At 40.0% G+C, this 21,134-nt stretch overlaps 2 protein-coding genes across 3 annotated transcripts; both read right to left on the bottom strand.

Moving 5' to 3' along the window:
- Window positions 1-374: 374 nt before the first annotated feature.
- On the bottom strand, window positions 375-13,146 carry fdxr (ferredoxin reductase). The gene is made up of 12 exons (XM_044102122.1): window positions 12,703-13,146; window positions 11,736-11,842; window positions 8,965-9,060; window positions 7,633-7,755; window positions 7,428-7,541; window positions 7,227-7,328; window positions 6,813-6,920; window positions 5,036-5,120; window positions 3,068-3,267; window positions 2,818-2,989; window positions 2,572-2,745; window positions 375-1,542 (listed from the first exon to the last, which is right to left on the bottom strand). The coding sequence occupies exons 1-12, from the start codon at window positions 12,782-12,784 to the stop codon at window positions 1,412-1,414; spliced, it is 1,494 nt and encodes a 497-aa protein (XP_043958057.1). The 5' UTR covers window positions 12,785-13,146; the 3' UTR covers window positions 375-1,411.
- Window positions 13,147-14,622: 1,476 nt separating this feature from the next.
- On the bottom strand, window positions 14,623-18,776 carry LOC122822973. Of its 2 annotated transcripts, XM_044102133.1 has the most exons (5): window positions 17,992-18,776; window positions 15,573-15,938; window positions 15,307-15,431; window positions 15,002-15,231; window positions 14,623-14,893 (listed from the first exon to the last, which is right to left on the bottom strand). In XM_044102133.1, the coding sequence occupies exons 1-4, from the start codon at window positions 18,065-18,067 to the stop codon at window positions 15,046-15,048; spliced, it is 753 nt and encodes a 250-aa protein (XP_043958068.1). In that variant the 5' UTR covers window positions 18,068-18,776; the 3' UTR covers window positions 14,623-14,893; window positions 15,002-15,045. The 2 variants fall into 2 exon arrangements, with proteins under 2 accessions (XP_043958068.1, XP_043958067.1); XM_044102132.1 differs by having other exon boundaries at window positions 14,623-15,231; window positions 17,992-18,773.
- Window positions 18,777-21,134: the final 2,358 nt, after the last annotated feature.

Raw genomic sequence — 21,134 nt, 5'->3', positions numbered from 1 at the left:
AAAAAAAAAATGCTGACCAATAAAAATGAGTCTGACCACAAGTAAAGTAAATTATGTGGATGCAAAGACAAAACCACTTCACAATTTTTGCTGTATTTAATAAACAGTTAACCTCAATATGGTGAACAGACCACTTAAGTCGCTCCCGATCATTTGAATTGACTGTAATCTAGACTCACCCAGCAGGGGGCAGTGTCACTCCAGTGAATAGTCACCTGCGTTGGAAGAATAAACTGGCTGATTCTGGACCAAGCTAACAAACTACAGGTTAATTTATGTAACTGTAGTTTCATTAGTGGCGCAACCATTTCATTTTGTGCACGTATGATTTAGCTTCCACTTTTTTCCCCTCCAAGTTACAAAAGCATCACCCAGAGAATTTATCATTTTATTTAAAGTCATTATTTTTGATTACAAAATAAAAAAAATATTAGCTAGCATGGAACAAAAGTCTTTGTAGTATTAAGAGTCAATGACTGCTGAGCTTCGAGTGCAGCAGGACGGCATCACTGGGGACCAAAACTGATGGTGTCTGTTGGTCCACTTCCAAATGTAGTTTTCTAGTCTGGGTAAACACCCAGGAAACAGCTGACTTTTTATACACACAGTGCCTTCACTTCTTGACCTGTTTGTACATTATAGTCACAAGGTGCAGGGACTTTATGTGACTGACAAACACAAAGTAATAGATAATTGTAAAGAGGGTGGAAAATCTTTATTTTATAACTTAAAAGAAAAAAATACTGCTAAGTTTGACCTGCAGTATTCAGCTTACTTTACAATCTATCAATATATTGTCCTAAATGTGTCTGAAAAGTGTGTTGTGCATTTTCATTCATCCTTTGATTTGGTAACCTCCACTCAGCCCCTCAAAAAAAAAACAAAAAAAACCCTGCAATCAAATTGCCACTAGAAGTCACCTAATTAGTGAACACACCACAGGTGGAGTTTCTACAAGTTGAAACCTAAAGATAAAATGTTAACATGCACAATTTTTTTTGTATAAAATTTGGATATTATTAAAGATCCAAGACATAAAAACTTCTTTGGACTGTTTAATTTAAAGAAAAACGTTTAATTTCTAAATTGTTTGGTTAATTTATTGCTTTCTATTTTGTTGACCAGATTGTATTTTATTTTTTTACAACTTTTTATTTGTGGTCAGGGACCAAACAAAAATCATTTCAAGAGCCAGAAATGGCCCCCTGCGCCACGCTTTGGACCCCCCTGTTCTATATTATATTTCAGCTGAAATTGACTTTGAATATTTATACTTATACTATTTAGACTTTTGCCATAAAAGTACTAACATACAGTACATTTGTACAGTTTGAATCTGGTCCCCATGGATACAGCAACCAGCGCCGTCATTGTGTCGCCGTTCTCCTGGACTCCGCCTGCTGCTCGTCCGTTACGACCGGGCTGCCTTCAGCATTTCTTCCACACTCAGTAGTTTCTCTCTGGGTTTGCCGCAAGCTTCCCCCCTCCTCGTCTCCAAGCTGTCGATCTTCTCCCAGTCTGAGAAGGTGACTGGTTTCACTCCTACAAATGGCGCAAAACGAACCCTCAGTGACTGGAGCAGCAGCTCAGCCTCACGTTTTGAGTTTTGTTCCTGGCTCTTAAGGACAATAAACATTAATAATCATTAATAAAGAAGCCAGTTTTAGTCAGTCTGTGATTTCCCCGACTCTTGCTACCTGAACCGGATGTTAAACCAACAGGTGGGCACCATGGAGACTTTGTGGTCAACTCAAAACTGGAGAGTAAAAGGTGCTCAATAGGAAATTTTTCTTGGGCAGAATTTGAACCAGGGGAAAATAAAACAATGCTACTCGAGTTCAGGATAGAACATATTACAGACAGTAGTTTTTTGTTTTGTTTGTTTTAAATCGTAAATGCAACATTGTTTTGTACAGTTTTGGCTTAATTACTGCTGAATATGTTCAGCAGAACATCCTGTTTTGGCATCTGCATACTCCAGTTGACCAACATTTCCCAATTCAATTATTTGACAATTTCTTCATTAATATTCATCATGGTTAATCCAATTAATTGTTTTGACTCAAACTCAAATTTAAAGACCTTTCAAGGCCACTAAGAATTAAATTTAAGACTCGTATCTCCAGAGAAACTACCAACTTCCTCCAGCTAAGTGGAAACAGATTTGCACTTACAAATGACAGATGCAAAGCTAACATACCCTAGCTAGCCATGGTATGTTAGCAGCTAGTTAGCGTAGCCTCAACCGTCTCCAGTCATACAATGCGATGAAGATGTCTGAATGTGAATCAAAGTAGCAAAGTAACTAATATTAATAGTAATATTAATTTAAAAAAAGAATATGTCAGATTAAATAGTCTCCATTTTTCACAAATGTAAGACATTTTAAGGCCTTAATTTTATATACTTGAATTCAATTATTTTTAAGAATGGGTGGAAACCCTGGATACAGTTTTTTTTTTTTTTAAGTAGATAGCTGTGATGTTTCTGTGTTGCAATTCATTTCTGGGTGAAGATAAATAAAGACTGTTAACAACAAATGTGGCGACAAGCGCTGAGGCGTTGCTGTACCTCGCTCCTCCAGCAGAGCGCTGACTGCTCTCGATCCGGGTTTGGCAGCCGACACGTCCAACGCTCCAGAGTCCATGTCCTCCAGCAGGGACCGGCCCGTGTCGAAGCTGTTGTTCATAGTGGTGGCTATCACACCGGTGGGGCCCGTTTTCAGCCAACCGCTGCAATACAAGCCTAAAGAGAAAGGCCGAGTTGTGGAAAATGGTCTAGTTAAAGGGTTCTTATTACAGTAGAAGGTTTTGAAACCTGCGGCTTGGTGAACCCGGCCCACCGAGTTTGGCACGACGGCTCTGCGGGAGTCGAACGGCACGGCAGGATCGATGGGGAGGCTCTTGTAGCCGATGCTGCTGATGACAAGACCGCAGGAAACGTCTTCCACCTCTCCGGTCAGAACGGGCCGAGCTGCGTCTCCTGACCCCTGACCCCGATAAACACAGACTATAAGAATCCGAAGCGGGCGCAGTTTGTGTTTTGAAATCCAAAGCGATGCTCCAACCTCCAGCCTGTTGACCGCCAGTCGGATGCCGGCCGCTCGGCTGCAGCCCGGGTCGGCTAAGATCTCCATGGGGCTCCGGAAGAACAGGAACCCCCAGACCTTGGCGGCGTTTCTCCGCCTCTCCAGCTCCTTGTCTCCGGGCGCGTCCAGGGCCGTCTTCAGCAGCAGCTCGGTGAGGCGCTTCCTGGGCCGCGGGACGTCTGGGACGGCAGAGACACCGCCGCTTTAAATTTGACTTATTCGCCAAACGCGTGGAGGAAAAGTTAAACTTGTGTGTTCAGCAAGTTAAAAATTGAATACTTTATTCCACCTGAATCGGTTTCACACCATGGTTTTGCTGATGTCCCCCAGGTTTGTAAGGCTAGGCTACCATGTTTAGATGTACATAATGCCGTTATCAGTTATTTTTGTTCACGATCAGTTTCACATCAGCACAATGAGATCTCAGGTCTGATAATAGACTGATGTGAAATTGACACCATTATTTTTAGCCAACCGCAGTTATTAAAAACCAAAGCTTGCAAGTCCATTTTCACCATGAAAGAAAAGATTGTGGTAGTTTTTTTAAACCCATTTAATTGATTAATCGTCTGAACAACTGATTACTAAAATAATCGTTAGTTGCAGCTACTTGTTGGGTCAAAACAGCAAATTTTGCTGAACGATAAATCGTCCCAGAAATTATTGCGTTAAACGATAACATTGTCAATTTGAAACCATTTTCAACTAATCTAATAATAATAATAATAATAATAATAATAATAATAATAATAATAATAATAATAATAATAGTGTTTTAATGGAAGTACCCTCTCTCATATATCAAATAACTTTAATTTGGAAGGAATATTTTTAACACCGGAACTGGAAAATCTCTTAAACATCCAAAATAAATAAACCCAACAACTGAAACGATAAGAATTCAAATGGATTATGAAGCCTCTGTAACCAAAACTGCATTAAACAAATGATAATAGTTCAATTTAGACAGAGAAAACAGGCAAAAGTGGCAGGTAGAGCAAAGTAAATCCTTGGTACGGGGTGCTAAATGTTTGCAGCGTTTCTCAAAATGCCGGCTTTTCTTCCACATGGAAATGATCCAACTCATTTTAACTTACCATGCAATTTATTTATTTGTTGTTTACTGCATCAGGCTTAGTTGCAGTCCTAAAATGAATGATAAAATGGTAAATGGCTCATCTTGTCTCACACTTTTAAAATAATTTTGAACACTTTACGCTAGAGTTACATTCACACGCACACAAACATTCACACACCAAACACAGATCTGTAGGGGTTAAGTTAAGGGTTTTTGAAGGCTTGCAGATATCAAACGCAGGATTTATTAAACCCAACAAGGCACCGGAACTGCGTAAAAACGCAGATGAAGGTGCATGCAGGTGATAACACTCTCATTTGTCACAGAAGTTCTGTGTTGAATGTTGCATTTGTCCCTCACTGCTTATCGCCTAAAATATTCAGAAGGTCAAGGCGAAGAAGAGCATCGGTTTCAAATCAATGCCACGGCTCCATCAAGGCTGCGGCTGCAGGCCAGAAGGTCAGCAGGACGACTGCGAGCGGCAGAGTGGCTCTCCTGGTCTGCGGCCCGCTGCCGGCTCTCGTATGTCAGAAGCGATCTTAACCTGTGAACAGTTTCCGTTCTGCTCAGCGTACGAGCCATGGGCCTGCCTCAGCTGTTAACCACAACATGCATTTCCTCCTGCCATATGACGGCTCGAGTGTTCTGCATTAGTCACACGTCGCTTTCTCGTGAACTCGCATGCTTTCCGTCAAGTCAAGGAGATGAGAACTAAGAGCGAAATCCGAAAATCTTGAGTCAGACTCGTACAAAAAAAACCCAAAATGAAACAAAAAAAAACAAGCTGTTGTGGTACTGGAAAATTATTTTAAAGAAGAAAAAGAAAAACAAGAAAGAAGAAACTGTAAAGGCTTTGATTTGCCTCTGACCTTTAAGGGCTTCTGAGACGCCTTCGAAATCAGCTGTCACCATCTGGGGCCTGGTTCCCGGCAGGTTCACCATTTCTCTGAGCTCCTGTAGACGACATGAAGAAATCTGATAGCCGCAGCACTCGGGTTTTCAAAGCTCCACCTTTAAACGTTTTAAACAAAAACAACACGATTTCAAACAAAACCCAGAAGTCTCCCACGATGGGGTTGTGTTCTCTTTTTTTCTGGGTTTCTGAAATCAGAAGGTTTCAGGAAGCTGAAACCTTCTGATTCAGGTTTCCATTTTTAAAATAAACTTTGTTCATAACCTGCTGGAAAAAAAGTGACTCAGTCCTAATTGATGCTAAAATTTTAGCATATTTTGTTAGCAGCACTTGAAAACACAACATATCACACAAAGTCATTTACTCAATTCAAACTGAGCAGAAATGGAAAAAAAAATGCCTAGAAACTATTTTTAAACTTAAGAGAAACTTAAGATGCAAACAGGAAGGAGACTTTTAAATAAAGTCTTAATTAGCACCTGTGTATGTAAAAACTGAAGTTAACACAATGCCAAGTAGGGAAGGTAACCAAAATGTCTCCTTCCCATCAATCTGCAAGGATTACAGAGGATCCCCGTTTATTTACATTTATTTACGTTTATTGTATTTGGCGATTTCTGTGTGACATAACTCCATATTATTCCTAGAAGATCCACATCATTTTGGATTTTTCCTTACAGCATATGACAAACAACTTGGTATTTCAGCTTGTCAAGTTGAACCAGCTAAGCGCTATGCTACTTGACACGCTATTGGCTGCCTGTCTGTAAAGCGAACCAAACTAGAAGCACCATTCAATTTCCCTCCCGTTGATTGGTGGCAACTCAAAGAGCGGAAACAACAGAGAGCGTATACGTTAGTTTCTGGTGTAGCGTTAAGACTGGATCCACTGTGTGTATTGATGAATATTAAGGTGTAATTGGTGGTTGAGTTATTAAAATAGGCAGCTAGATGTGTTTGCTACTCGAGTAATCCCAGATTTCAACTATTCGTGGACGGCTACGGGTCCGTAAGCTCCAGGGAAGACCAGGAGTCCACAGTATTGGGAAGGTCCATCATTTTACAATAGCAAATCAAGTTGTAAGTGGAAACTGAACTGCAAACTTTGAAGACTGCCACAGATCTCAGAGAAAGACTGTCTCAAACTGTAAGAAAATACAAAACAAACCAAAAAAAAGCCAAGATTTCTATTAGACATCTTCTAGGTCTAAGTTAGTGTGTTAAATGTTATAATTTATCAAGTAGAATTAGACAGGAATTGAAAAATATGACTTCAGACAGATTAGCAGGTGAAAAGCATGTCGTCGATTTGCAGGGTTTGGTCCAAACCACCCAAACTTTTCTCGACAAACCAGGCCACAACGTTTAGACGTGTTATGTAAAGGACGGAAGTTTTGGTCATAATGAACAGCGGCGTTTGGTTAAACAACAAACCCAACCTGTCACCATAACCCCCCACTATCCTCCAACAGAACCTGGGCAGCTAGCAGTGTCATCAGCCAAACGTTACATCCTGTGTGTTGCGAGGTACTCTGGAGTCACGCCAGCTAAAAGTAGGCAGAAACTGGCTCGTCCACAAGACGGTGATGCCACACAACAGGAAGTCTACAACAGACTGAAGCAGGCGTCTGCAGAGCAGGTCAAACACTGGGGTTAGTGTGGGTTTCCCATGTGACAGATGTGTCTTCGTGATAAAAGGCTCAGCTTGTTTTCCTCTGCTCCGTGACACAAACCTTGATTGTGCACGCGACCTGCATGGGTCCCCTCCTGCCGACGATCAGCACCTTCCGAACCCGACTCTCGGCGAGGGCTTCCAGGGCCGGCTGGGTTATGTCCGTTTTCTGGACGACAACAAATCATGAGGTGAAGCTTCGGTATCAGATAGTACTGCGTTCCTTAAAGGTCAGTCAGCCATCTATAATACCCCCAAAGGAGCAATTGTTGCCTAGCTTATTAGGGGAAGAAAAACCAACAACAACCAGTTTTGAGGTAAGCAAAGGTATTCATTTCATCAGAAGAAAACTACACTACAATACCCATCAAGGTCCTTGATAGTGTTTTTTTGATTGCAAAGATTTTGCAAGGTGCTCTAGATATTTTATGTGCAAAGTTAAAACTTTTCTCATTGAGAGAGAAATCCTTCTCACCTTTAAAATGTCTAAAGGAGACAGCAGTATCCTCGCTACATCCAAGGCCACGTTGCCTTGTCCCAGAATGACGGCTGTTTCGCAACTCAGGTCCGGTTTGAGCTGGAGGAGCAATTCATAAAAAACATGAAATCAGCCCAATTTGCTTTGATTTACACGAGAACGGGTGAGTTTTTTTTTTTTCTTTCCGCCTCTGCGGACCTCTCGGCAGCTGGGCAGGCCGTTGTACCAGCCCACAAAGTCTTTGGCTGAGTAGACGCCGGGCAGGTCTTCGCCCGGCACCCCCATCCTCCTGTTGCCCTCCGCCCCGTAACTCTGACAGAAAAATACATACAAAAAAAAAAACAACAAAAGTCAAAGCATGAATTCTCGCTGTAGGATTCGGTCGCGGCCGCTGTGTTCTCACCAGCACGACCGCGTGGTACGCCCCCTGCAGTTCGCCGACAGTCACGTCCTTCCCGACGTTGACGTTGCCGTAGAAACTACAGCGGGAATGTTTGGCTGTTTGAGTAAAAGTATTGATGACATTCTGGAAGACAAAAAAAAAAAAAAAAAAAAAAAGATGCATATATTAAACAGAATGCCATTTGATACTTCCTAAAGTACAGGAACAATAATTCATATAAGTGCAAATTTGCAACCAGTTGGTTTTATGATGAGTTATTGACGAGTGATTTTAAAAGGCCTTATGCTGTGTCAGGGCAAAAATACAGGGCAAAAATACACCACACAATGCTGTAATAAAGCAAAGTTGTATTACCGGTATATCATTGTGTTAAAGGAAGTTTTCCACAAGATAATTAAGACATCACTATGCAAACCACGCTGTCTGCAAAAACACACTTGTGCCACCGTCAAAACTTTAATCCGGGACGACATGCTCTCAAAATTCCAGTAAAGCAACCATCTGCAGTTCCTGTTTGGCACATTATAACAGAAGATCTGATTTAAAAAAAAAAAGCTGAAATCAGCTTTGAAGGTTGCAGAAAAGAACCAGGTTAATAATTAATTCCTCATGCAGTCATTGCATTTATTACTTGTTATTGTATTGAACGCCTGTTTTGTCGTTGTTTTTGTTAAACTGTTGTGTTTCAGCCAAGCAGAAGCGAGTAAAACATTTTGTGTATGTATATATTTAACTTACTCACTTGTCTTGTCAGGTGGTGGTTTTCAGGGACTGACCATCAAAACGTTCTTCCACCCCAGATCTATGCATCTCTGATGTTTCTAATTGACTCAACACTTATCATGACCTACAATGAGATAATCCTAGCCCTGAAAATGACGCAACTTATCAAATGTAAAAAGTATTTTAAGTGAAATACTGAACAGCAATCTGTCTTTGACATTTTTAGACAAAGTAATTGGAAGGGCTTTGAGGTGGATCTCTAGCAATTTTTCACCATTACGCGTCTCGTATGGACCGTCACCCTGCACGTTGTCTAGCTCAGAAATCTTTCCTGAGCTTTTGGACAATTAAATCTACTCTTAACCCATAAACAAAATTCATTTCCAATAAAAAAGTGAGCATGTGTGTCTGAGATACCCTTCATGTTTCAGCATCTTAACAGTTTTCTTTTGGCCACTCCACTCATCTCCAGCAATCGCCCACCTGAGCGTTGGATTTCTGCAGCCCTTCCAGAGTTCCCATGATCCCCTGGGTTGCTTCTTTGACTGAGATATTTTTAAAAACACTTGACGAGACGTTTGCTGTGTGATAAAGTGTGGAAGCAGACACCTTGACTTCAGGGTGATCCGGGGCCACTCCAAACCTGACCAGGCCAAAGGGGACGGGCAGTCGCTCGTAAATGTCCACCTCCACGTCCTGACGGGCCTGAGACGGGAAAAAAAAAAAAAAGGCAAAAAGGAGAAATTGCTTGCTGCAGATATCGTCTCTTCATAAATGAAGTTTCATAATGCTCAAAGGTTTCCTTATGTAGTAACCAAACACAACTTTCAAAATACAGCATTCATAAAAGCGTCTCGTGAAACTTTGCAAAGTGACTTTGAGAGTTTTTTTTTTCCTCTAATACATTAGAACAGAATGAATGTTTGAATGTTTCTGTCGTTCGGTGCAACATTGACAGCAAACATAAACTGTAACACAGATGAAACTGTTTCCTGGGGTAAATTTCTACCGGTGTGATCTGTTTTACCAGTCAAAGTGGAGGAAAATCATCTTAAAGAAAATACAACGGCTTTTTAAAATGATTCTTAAAAGTTGATTTGTACAAATGAGTGTGGTGTTGTAACAACAGGAACTACGGTAGTTTTTTTCTCCCCCCATGTTTCCCCACTCTAAGAACTTGGACAAATATCAGACAAAACAATGGTAAAAATCCACCCTGATTTCGGACGCTTTATGGACGTAGGTCTTCTTGCTTGGACCTTGAACTACAAGTGGAGCTTCATTGGAAATCACAGAGCATTTCTCATCAGCAAAATATCCTCCAATCATCTCCCATTTCATATTTTATGTTAACTTTAAATATCCAACAAGAGTTAAGTATTTTTACAATATTTCGCAGGTTTTTTTCCGTGGTACAGTCGGGGGATGATTCTTCTGTCTTAATAGTTTGGAACAGAATTGCAAGTAATAACAAATAGTAACCTGGCTGGGTTAGCTGGGATTTTTTTCTTGTCTCTACTGCAGGTACATAAATAAAAAAAAAAAAAAAAAACAAAGCTTTGGAAACTTTAAAGATCAGACGATAAAGAAGAAGTTTTTATCTCTTTATGACAGATGAAAACGCTGCAACTGAACTTGAACAAAGTGCATCCGGGCCATTAGGCTCCTGCTTTGATGGTTCTGTGTTTGTATTTCTTACAAACCGTCAGTCCATCGTCCTCTGACTCACTGAGACCTCAATTCAGAGAAAACGCAAGGAACACGTGCGTAAAAAAAGTCTCAGCTATAAAAATACAATTAAAAAAAGCTAGCTACAGTGTAAAGGGTAATTCTTTGGATGTTGTTTTCTCGTCTTAGATGATTTCGATTAAAAATTAGATCCTAAGTTATGTTTTCCTGAGGCACAGTAAAAGCAAAAGTAGACATTAAAATACTTCGAAAGCAACCAAGCATGTACATAACATTTAGAAATGTTAGCATGCATCGGTGACTAAAAACCCAACAGCAGAAAACGGAAGGGCTCTTTCCTGTTCTAGTTTGACAGATTCGTATCTAGTCCAGGAATTTGTTCAAAAGATAAACAGATAAATTCAGTTGTTTCTGGCATGAGACATATCTGTATCTACTGTTTGATTCCTGACAGATTCAAAGTGATTTGAATCACTTCAAAGTGATTCAAAGTGGTACAAACTACCAGTCCAGTCATACTGTTATCTATGATCGATTTGAAACGCCTTGCTTTAGTCACGGCTTCCTGTCACGAGTCGTTTACCTATGACTTACATTCATAAGGAAGCTTGGTAGGCAGTTGGAGGACAAATGATTGTTTAGACAGCCACAAATCTTCTATGATCAACCAGATCATGCGGTATTTCCAGTAACATATGTGCCTCCCTTTGTGTCCCTTTGTGTTTGGTTCCAAAAATGTGTACCGCTGGATCACATCGTTTGCTGATGATATCCAGATTTACCTGCTTGCTCCAGTCCACAACAACGCTGCGTTTTATACAACATCTAAAACAGAAATGGGACTAGCAAAAAAAAAGGGATATAAGTTAATCTTCTTAATTGACAGAGCAATGCTATTGCCCCCCCATCCACATTCCCGTCACCACTTGTTTGGGGAAAAAAAAAAGACTTTTAAAGGTGTAAAGGTGAGCTATTTTCCAGGCAAGGGGGAATTAGTAAATCAAAGGCCTTCTTTCAATTACAACAGTCTAAGACACTAATCCATCTCTCAGTCACATCTCATTTGGATTACTGCAATTCTTTGGAGTTGTGTTAATCCATAGTCAAGTGTTAAAACCAGAGTGCCTTCTGTGCATCTTCTGACAGAAAAGAAGCGGTGCAATCACCTGGCTTCGCTACACTGGGTTTTTTTGTCAACGTGGCGATCTAGTTCGAATGTAGAACCCTTTTTTTCCCCCTCACCATACAATTAATGATATGACACCACTTCCAGTTAAAAGACTGAGGTAAAAAAAAAAGAGAAAAAGGTCACTTGCTATTTGACATTTCTAGATCCTCAAATAGTTCATCAACAGCCTGTTTGAGCTCAAATGTTGTTTGCAATAATTTGCCAACACTATTTGTTTTTGGGGGTTTTTGTGAACGTCAAATTGTGGACACTTATAACTTTTTCCCCGGTTTAAATCTCCTGTTCAGTCATCAGTTCATCAGTCCAAGCCGATAACAGTGGATTTCTCTCCATTTTTATCCACTCAAACCCTTAAAGGAACATGTTCGCAAAATGTAGTGTAAATAGCTAAGTGTGTCCATGACTTGACATGACAGAAGATTAAAAGCCGGGCACCTTCTGTTTGCTTTGAACAAGCATCAGAGAAGTTTATCCGTGTTCTGTCGGAACAGGAAGTACACACCTTGATAAGATGCTGCGCCGTGTAGAAACCTGCCGGACCGCTCCCAACGATACACACCTTTGGACAGCTAGAAGTAGACAAAAAAGCCTTTCCTCTCCCACCGAGGCCTGCAAAAAAAAAAAAACTGTGTTGAAGGTCAAACATGTCACAATTCAATACATAATAAAGTCATTAGATAAATTACACAATTAAATTGAGTTAAAAATATATTTAATTTGCCTTTGGGATTAATGATGTGTTTTTGAGTTTCAATTGCATTATTAATAGCTTTCATAAATACAATTAAAATAAGTAACTATCAGTATTTCTTTAAATATTTTCACGTGAATGATAAATATTATATTTAACTACATAATTAGAAATTAAATCAGTTCATTACATGCTAAATGTATTTTCATACTTTTTCGGTATTTTTTAACACATGGCACTCAGTGCTTTTTTTATTACTTTATCTATCAAAGTCAGTGGGTGGGACTAACACTGCAATACTGAATGTGATTGGTCTGTAGCCGAGTTGCCGTGGAGGTCAACCAATCAAATGTTAGTGTCTATCTCATAACTTTGACTATAGTTCAAATAAGTCTACATGGACTGTAGCTCATGAGATATTAAATAACAACATAAAAAGTATGTTTTTAACATAAATGGAATTTAAATTTAATTATTTAAACATTGAAATATGTAATTGTGCATTTAATAAATAGTTAGCTAATAGATAAGTATTTTTGCCTTTCATATTTACTAAATCAGTTATATATATGAAAATTAATTAGGTAGCTTTTTTGTCTTATTCTGGCACAGTTGGATCTCAGTACAGTCTACTATGAAGCCGTTTTATGACTGATAATCCGGTTTTCATGAGTCATAACTTGAACTGGAGTGAAATTAGTTGCACAAAAAATGTAACAGACAACTTATGTTGTAAACAGGACTGGACGGTGTGCAGGCAGCGTTACCAGTGTCTCACCTTCATTAAGTCCCCTTGTCCATTTACTTCTTCCTGAAGTCCACAGCTTTAGCTCAGACAGCAGTCGCCTGCAGTTCCTCATGTTTAGCTCTTCTGTGCGGACCAGCTTCCTAGCATCAACCTGAAAGCGGGTTATATCCTGAGTGTTATGCGGTTTCTGCTCACCAGCCCCTCATAGCTGCCTCTGGCTGTTCTTCCTGAGCATTGGACAGCGGGACAGGGGATCAAAAGCCAAGGTGGAGGCCGTCTATCTTCACCGTGACAGGCTGCCTGTCCTTCGATGTTTTAGCTAAAGCTGACGGCTAACCCGACTTTGTGCTCAGCTTCACATTCGCTCTTATTTTCTTCACACTTTGAAACTTTAAAGCAATTTGTGAATGCAGTTTGTTTGTGGGGCTGCACGTTGTGTTACAGCAATAACAGTCCGTGGAAACCATTTTACCGCAAAGGTTCCGTACAATAAGCTTGTGCTTTTATTAGCTAAGCTTTTTTAGCTAATAGCGCCTGAGTGAGCGACCTGCTGTGAGGACGCAGGATATCTAATTAAGCTGTCCAAATCGATTATTACACTAATTAAAACTTGTCCTTTTAAGAAGAGAATTTATTTGCTTGGCCTCCTCGCCAGTCTCTCCTCCTTGCTGGCTGAATTTCTGGTGGCAAATGTTAAAACCGCAAACAAGTATTAGCTCCGGTTATTAGCATAGGAAGCCTCCCTGGTATCCCATTTAAAGTAATGAGGCTTAGCTCATTACTGTTACACAAGATAATGACAATGTATTACTCTGCATGTAAATATGTAATACTCACAGTATTAGATCTGATTTAATGGGGTACAAATCACTTAGTGTTTTCACCAGAACTTTCACTAACTATGCATGGCAGGCATATTTGATTTTAAGGTTATGGGTTGCGACTTTTAAACTAATAGCAACATTTCTAAATATTCATCTAAATATTAGTTTCAGCAAACCCTTTAGTTGATTTTACTGAGTCAAATTCCAACCTCCCTGTAGGAATGGAATGCACTCATAAAGATGAATGTCCTACTAATTTTATCATTTTTGTTTCAGGAAGACATGATTTTATCTGCCACAGACTGTTTTGATGTGAAGCTCAGGTGATTTAGGGAAGATCAATTCACTTTGTGGTGCCAAAGTTTTCAAATGTCTAAACTTTTTCTCACTTTTTTTTTGTCACAACGCAACCACAAACCTCAGTGTGTTTATTTCAGATTTTATATGACAGACCAGCACAACCGAGTACAGAACTGTGAAACTGTGAAGTAGGAGGAAAACGATGCATGTTTATTAAAATGTCCCGTAGATTTTTATGAGCCCCTCTGCATCAATACTTCATCATTTCACTGTAATCACAACCGTGTGTCCTTCCAGGTATGCCTTAGTGTATCTGTCATAATTTAAATTAAACTGTATTTCATGGTTTTAGTGTATTTTTTTTCTTCCATAAAGCACTTTGGTTGTATGAATTGTGCTAACTGTAAAAATTCCCCTTGCCATCTTTTACCAGCTTTTTACATCTAGAAAGTGAAAGTTTGTCCCTTTGTTTAATTTTTCAGAGCTTGCCACAGATTCTCAATTGGATTTCAATGTGGACTTTGACTGGGCCATCTTAACATATGAAGATAAGTTTCCTTTTTGCTCTCTTATTTATGCTCTCCGTCATCTAAGGTGGAACTCCATGTTTTTTCAGATTTATGTTATTAAAGTGAAGCATAATTTCCATTCTTGATCATAGTCTCCTCCAGTGGATGCTTGCTTTTCTCTAAATCAGTTTCAGCATCAATAAAACTTTTCCCCCAAAGCAGATTGTTGAATTATTTTTACAATAAACCTGATCAGAGCCCAGATGTGTGGTGAAGCTTAAAAAGCATGGACACCAGGAGTCTTTGAGACAAATGCATGATTTTGAACATTTTTCTTTTATTGCACATATTAAAACAGGCGAAAGTACACGTTATATACAAGGGACAAAAATAATTGCATGAGAGTCTGAAGTACATTTGAAACCTTAATGGGTCAAGGAAACCTGCACAACAAACAGAAATGGAAACATAGCTAACTTTGCAGTTTTCCATCACAAACACAGCTCACTCTTTCACACAAACACACACACACGCACACACACCTGTACACACCCGCCTCATCCAGGATGTGGTAGCTGAGACACATTTCTGCAGACAAAAACAGTATATTAGCTGTCAAGGAAGTGAAAGGCTCTGCATAAAGCTAACCAGCTCCGCTAACTATTTCCAGCCAGAGTGCTTTTCAGATGCCCTTACTGTAAAAATTAGATTTTATCATCAGTTTGCATCAGCGCTTAGCATCACAGATTGCCAAAGTTGCCGTAGTTTTGCGTGGACGTCATCATATAGGGGCAGTGATCGACGGTCTGCTGCTGCTGCGTGTAGATGTTCCGAGGCTGGTTGGGTCTGGGGGGTCGCGGAGGTCGCGAGGGTCTCGGAGGCAAGGGAGGGGCGTAACCCCTGAAAGGAGTGAAGTTCTTCTTGAACTGGTGGGAGGACGAAAATGGTCTGGTTAATCTGAGCACAGTTTCAAACTCTCATCCGGTGCAGGTCGCACGTACCCTCCTGCACCTCACGATCATCAGGCCGATGATCATCAGAAATACACCTGTGAACGCTGCGATGCTCAGGCAGATCAGGGTCAGATCCACGGTGCGGACGCTGCACTCTTTCGCCGGTCTGCCCTCTGTGAAGAAATAAGTCGGGCATTTTAAGCCAAGGTTCTTTGCATCGTACATTTCAACAACGAGGCAGGTCAAAGTGCTTAAAGAATAAACGTGTAATGCTGCAATTCGTCTGATGTGAGTAAGCAACATTTCCCTCTCACCTCTGACAATGACGACGGTCCCATTGCTCTCCAAGTTAACGTTGTTGTATTGTTCGTCAATGTAGGCCCAGCTGCAGTAATACAAGTCTGTGTCTTCCAGCCCCAGAAGGGACAGCTGTAGCTTAAACGTATACCTGGCTCCTGGATCCAGCTGCTCTTTGGACATGCTAATTCTGTTCTGAAATTTATCCATTGTAGTGTTCTTGGTAACAACTCCCTTGTCAAAGTTGAGGTACAGAATTAGCTCGTCTCCAAGGAAGCGCCTTTTTAGAGAGAGGCCCGAAAGGTTCTCTAGGGATGTGGAGCATTTGATCTCAAGCGACGAATTGATCCACACATTGGAAATGGAAATGGGGCTTTGGGAAGCTGCCAGAGAGAAAGAGATGGACTGTTAGAGACTAAGTCAACATGATGGTGTCAATGGATTAATGGTGTCATGGGGACACTTCATGGACTCACTGACTGACATCTAGACGTTTTGGAAGTGACAGTTAAAATGTTCAATATCTATAAAAGAGTTTTTCTGTATATTTGTAGAAAAATACAAAAGTCTCAGCTCAACGTTAGGCCTGTCACGATAACAAATTTAGTTGGTCGATAAATTGTCCCAGAAGTTATTGCGATAAACAATAATATTGTGGCTTTGAGAACATTTTCAACTAACATAATGGTAAAGGCTAAAGAATGCAAGAAAACATTCCCAAAAAAACAATTAATTTTAAATTGTAATGAACATTTAACACTGGGACTGGGAGACATTTGAAATACCAAAGATAAGTAAACAAAACAACAAAATTGTCCTTTTAATAAAGGGGCTAGATGGAACCAAAAAACCAAACTGAAAACTTTTATCATCCTGTTTTTGGTAGAAAGAGAAGAAAAGAGGAAAATGATAAATCATGCCAGTTGCACTCATGCAATCTTAGCCATTACAGATATTCTGGTGTACATCTGAACTCTTTGGATCTGTAAAAAAAAAAAAAAAAAAAGGAGGACCAAATACACTGCCTTGCAAAAGATTTTAGAAATGATCTTCCATCCATCCATCCATTTTCTATACACCCTTGTCCCTAATGGGGTCAGGAGGGTTGCTGCTGCCTCTCCAGCTACATTCTGGGCGAGAGGTGGGGTCACCCTGAACAGGTCGCCAGTCTGTCGCAGGGCAACACAGAGACATACAGGACACACAACCATTCACACACACACTCACACCTAGGGAGAATTTTAGAGAGACCAATTAACCTGAGTCATGTTTTTGGACTGTGGGAGGAAGCCGGAGAACCCGGAGAGAACCCACCATGCACAGGGAGAACATGCAAACTCCATGCAGAAAGACCCCGGGCCGGGAATCGAACCCAGGACCTTCTTGCTGCAAGGCAACAGCTCTACCAACTGCGCCACTGAGCAGCCTAGAAATAATCTTTAAAAAAAAAACAAAACGAAAAAAACGACAAAGAAAAATCCGGTGTGCGTTTGCATACAGTCCCTCTGGGTCAGTACTTGCAGAACAACTTTAATTTTAGCTACAAGTCTTGGGGTTGGACTGTCGAGTGATTTACATCTTGCAAAAACAGCATCTATGAATGTCAATATTCGTTCATATATTTGTCTTGCAATGACTTTTAGCCATGCAATGACTTTTAGCCTATGTTGTGACTAAACAGAGAGTTGTGGCTACATTTTTTAACACATGAATATAACTTGGTCTTGTAGCTCTGGTTGTTCATTTATGGTTGTGGTTCTGCTGTCAGTGTCGCGTCTTGACAAGTGATGCGTAGATAGATGCATAAAAAGTTCAAATTCGATCTTTTATGACCTAGAACACCTATGTCCAAATGTTTTTGATGTCCCCTGCATGACTTGTTGCAGATATTTTTTTTAGATTTGTTGCGTCTCATCAGATTTTATTAAATGAGTTGTGGATCTCTGCAGGTCCTCCAGAGTTACCTTCACTGTTTCCCTGATGATGTTCAAATCGTGCTTTGTTGTTTTGTAACTTTTCAAGACAAAGTGGTTGCTCTAATTTGTTTTTTATGGGTATGAAAGTAAGGTGAACTGAATACAAATGCATATTACCATTTTATACCTGTTAAAAATAAACATGCATAATTTTCTTCCACTTCACAATTATGCATACATTTGGGTTGTTCAGAGAATCTCAAATAAAACACATTATGGTTTGAGATAAGATCACATATTACCCAAGACAATGTACAAATGCAACATAATACAGAAAGTAGCAGCTTACACCTGCAGGTGCACGTTGTTAAAAAATCCCAAAACGTTTTCAGCATTGGGCCATGAAGCGTGCAACAGCTGCAACGCCACACCAAAAGATAAATCCGAGCCGTTAACTTTCTTCAGATTCCCAACCCAGCCAGAACCTTTTGCTTCCCTCTTTCAGCGAAAACAAACTCACCTGTCCAGGTGCTGAGTATCACCTCGGCAGGCATGCAGAGCAGCGCCAACACGGAGCTCCACCACTTGGCTTTCATCCCGCAACAGGGGCTGCAGGCAAGCCGCCACACGCACAGGACGTCTGAGACGCTGCGAGAACCTCTCAGACTGACGGGGACGACTGTCACACGAACACCTCATTTGTGGCCAGCGAAGGAAACTCATGACTCTGGGTGCAAACTGAGGTGTGTGTGTGTGGGAGTGTTTATGCTGTGCTGCAGTTGATCAAAGAGCCTGAGAGCTGTTGTTGTCGACTTTGTTATTTCATGTTCCATCACACATCACTCACATTAATAAACACATTCAGAATGTCCTGAAAGAAAAAGTCACTGCTCTCGGAAACAAATGTTGACGGGTTGAAGCCTAAAAGATGTAAGAAGCTTCTGAAATTTCAAGAGGCTGGAAAAGGAACCGTATTGAGAACAACAACCAAAAAAAAAAAAAAAAAATTCCCTTAACAAGCATTTTAAAAAATATCCCTTACAGCTGATGAATAATTATGTTTTGAAACCCTCAGCTTCCAATTTCCCCGAGGTTAGCATAGCGAGATGGCAGGGTGGAGTCAGAGATTTACGGTCCTAATGACATGTTGGCGCGAAAACAACACAGCAGAAATACACGCACACATATTTGCGTTGCTTTCTTTGTGGGAATTTTCCATTGACTTCCATTCATTTCTACAACCTGAACCTTACCCTTATCCTAACCCTATCCATTACATGCCTAACCCTAACCTAACCAAAACTCAATTCACACCTACACAAAAACAGGGTTTCCTCTTGTGAGGATCAGGCTTTGTCACAAGGAGCAGTGGGTCCCCACAATGTAGTATGTCAGGAAAATGGTCCCCACAAGGTATTGCAAACAAACGCATGCGCACACACACACACACACACACACCCACACACACACACACACACACACACACACGCACACACACACACACACACACCCACGCACACACGCACACACACACACACACACACGCACACAATAGCATAAAAAGTTTGAGTTAGAGTTCACTCACTGTAACTTGCCGTGTGAATCAGCTGAAGGAAATAGTATTACTGCCTGTTGCATAACACAGTTCTTCAGAGGTCAAAAATACTAAGAGCACTACAGACATACACTAGAAATAATTAAACAAAGAACAAATTTGAAATATCGGACAGCGGGGAGGGGAAGGGCTGTCCTGTTAGACCGTCAGTTTCTGAAACTACATAATATGGCGGATCTTACAGGGGTTGGGAGGGCGGTGGGCCCCTGGCCCGGATGGAAAACAGAATAGGATTTCAGGTTCCCAAGACTCATCATCTATTTCAAACTGGCATTTCACCTATAGAACATAATAATAAAGACTTTCATATTTTACTAGTGTAAATACATTACCTTGTTACCAAATATACATGCTCAAATACATGTAAATACACCACTTGTTCGGTGACTGTGAGTCTGAACTGGAGTATGATGAAGTTTAACTTGTATAATCATACCCTTTGTCCTTTCAGTAATTCATGACATAATCTTCCCATTTCCCCGTATCCCTTCTAGCCCCGCCCCGGCCCAACACTGACTTTTTCCTAACTTAAATAAATAAAAAAAATAGACCCCGTCTTTTAAGACCGCAGGAGAGTTAAAAGAAATGTAAGTATCTGTCAAAATAAATTAGTCTCATAATCTAACAAGTCAGTTTGAATGATGGATTCTTTCTCTCCCATTAAATTATCCAGATTTGAAGAATGATTAGGAGACTTTTGCATTATTTGTAAGATTGTGCAATGTTCCAACATAAATGACAGAACTACACTAATTGAAGCAGTAATATTATACAAAATAAAACAGTTTGATATCGGAAATTGGTTCAATGTTCCAGTGTCAGATTATATTAGCTTGCATCTAAAATCTCAATACATCTTTATATGTGCAAAAAGAAAGAAGAAATTGCTCTTGGGGGCCCCCTGGTGGTAGGTCGCGTTTCATCCGTAATATCCAAAGCTAGCTTGATAGCGATTGTGTACGGTCCATTTAACCAACCAAAAATGTATTCTAGCCTCTTTGTATTTGTGTGAAACGGAGTTTAATTTTAAATTAGTTGATTCTCATGGTCGGCCTCATACATTGTTTTCTTTTTTGTATTCAAAGACGCGTTTTTGCTATTTAAAATTTCTCAATGTATGGCATTTGCTAGCTAATCAGGCTAACTACAGTTAGCCTATATCAAGGCTATATAGGCCTTGATATGAGCTACTAGCTAAGTAATGGTTGGAGCTATATTGTTTGCTATAATTTACAAACATTATTTTTAGATTAACTTATAAGTTATGTGAAACTTCTCTAGGAGTACTGACAAAATCGTTTGGAGCCAGAACATCAGAGCATTCTTAGACTCAACTAATGCATCATATGAGAGAAACTCTCACCTATTACATATTTAATTTTTAGCTATAAGAATTGCACTTTAGAGATATTAATTTAATCCAAGTATGTCATGAATATGTGTGTATGTATTTCATCTGACGTCCATCTCCATCCTCCACAGAGCTAAGTCTGGCACTCCCATCCTCTGTACCCGCTGTTGCGTCTGCAACTCATACTTATCTAACTGGTAAGTTAAAAGAAAATCAGAGTACCACTGCCTTTGAAGGAGAACTTTTCCTACACTAAAAGACATGACTGTTGGAGGTTTTCGCTATCACCATATATCCCTGCAGACTAGCGATAACCTACTGGCTATTTATAGGCTTAGGCTATTGCCAGTCTGCAGGGTAAAAGTCAAGTGGAGCTCACTGACTTATTCAAGAATTATAGATGCAGTTCATTGCTTTCTCTACCAATTATTTTCACACTAATTTTCCAAATGTGTGAGAATTTGCAAATCAAAATTTGCAACCAATTGACGATTAGGTCAACATCGGGGCACTGCTGAAATGGTAATTGTAATTGTTTGTTTTACATCAGGTATTTTCTTGATATTTTATTATTTTAATTTTGTCTGTTTTTGCGCAATTTTATTTTTATGCATCCAAGTTATTTTATATGTTGATGTTCTTGCACCAAGCATTATTTTTGAACATTGCTGTAGCAGTTCTTTGGAACCAAAGATAA

The sequence above is a fragment of the Gambusia affinis genome, linkage group LG20, assembly GCF_019740435.1.
Source record: "Gambusia affinis linkage group LG20, SWU_Gaff_1.0, whole genome shotgun sequence".
Lineage (NCBI taxonomy): Eukaryota > Metazoa > Chordata > Actinopteri > Cyprinodontiformes > Poeciliidae > Gambusia > Gambusia affinis.
This window is presented reverse-complemented; position numbering and strand designations above follow the sequence as displayed.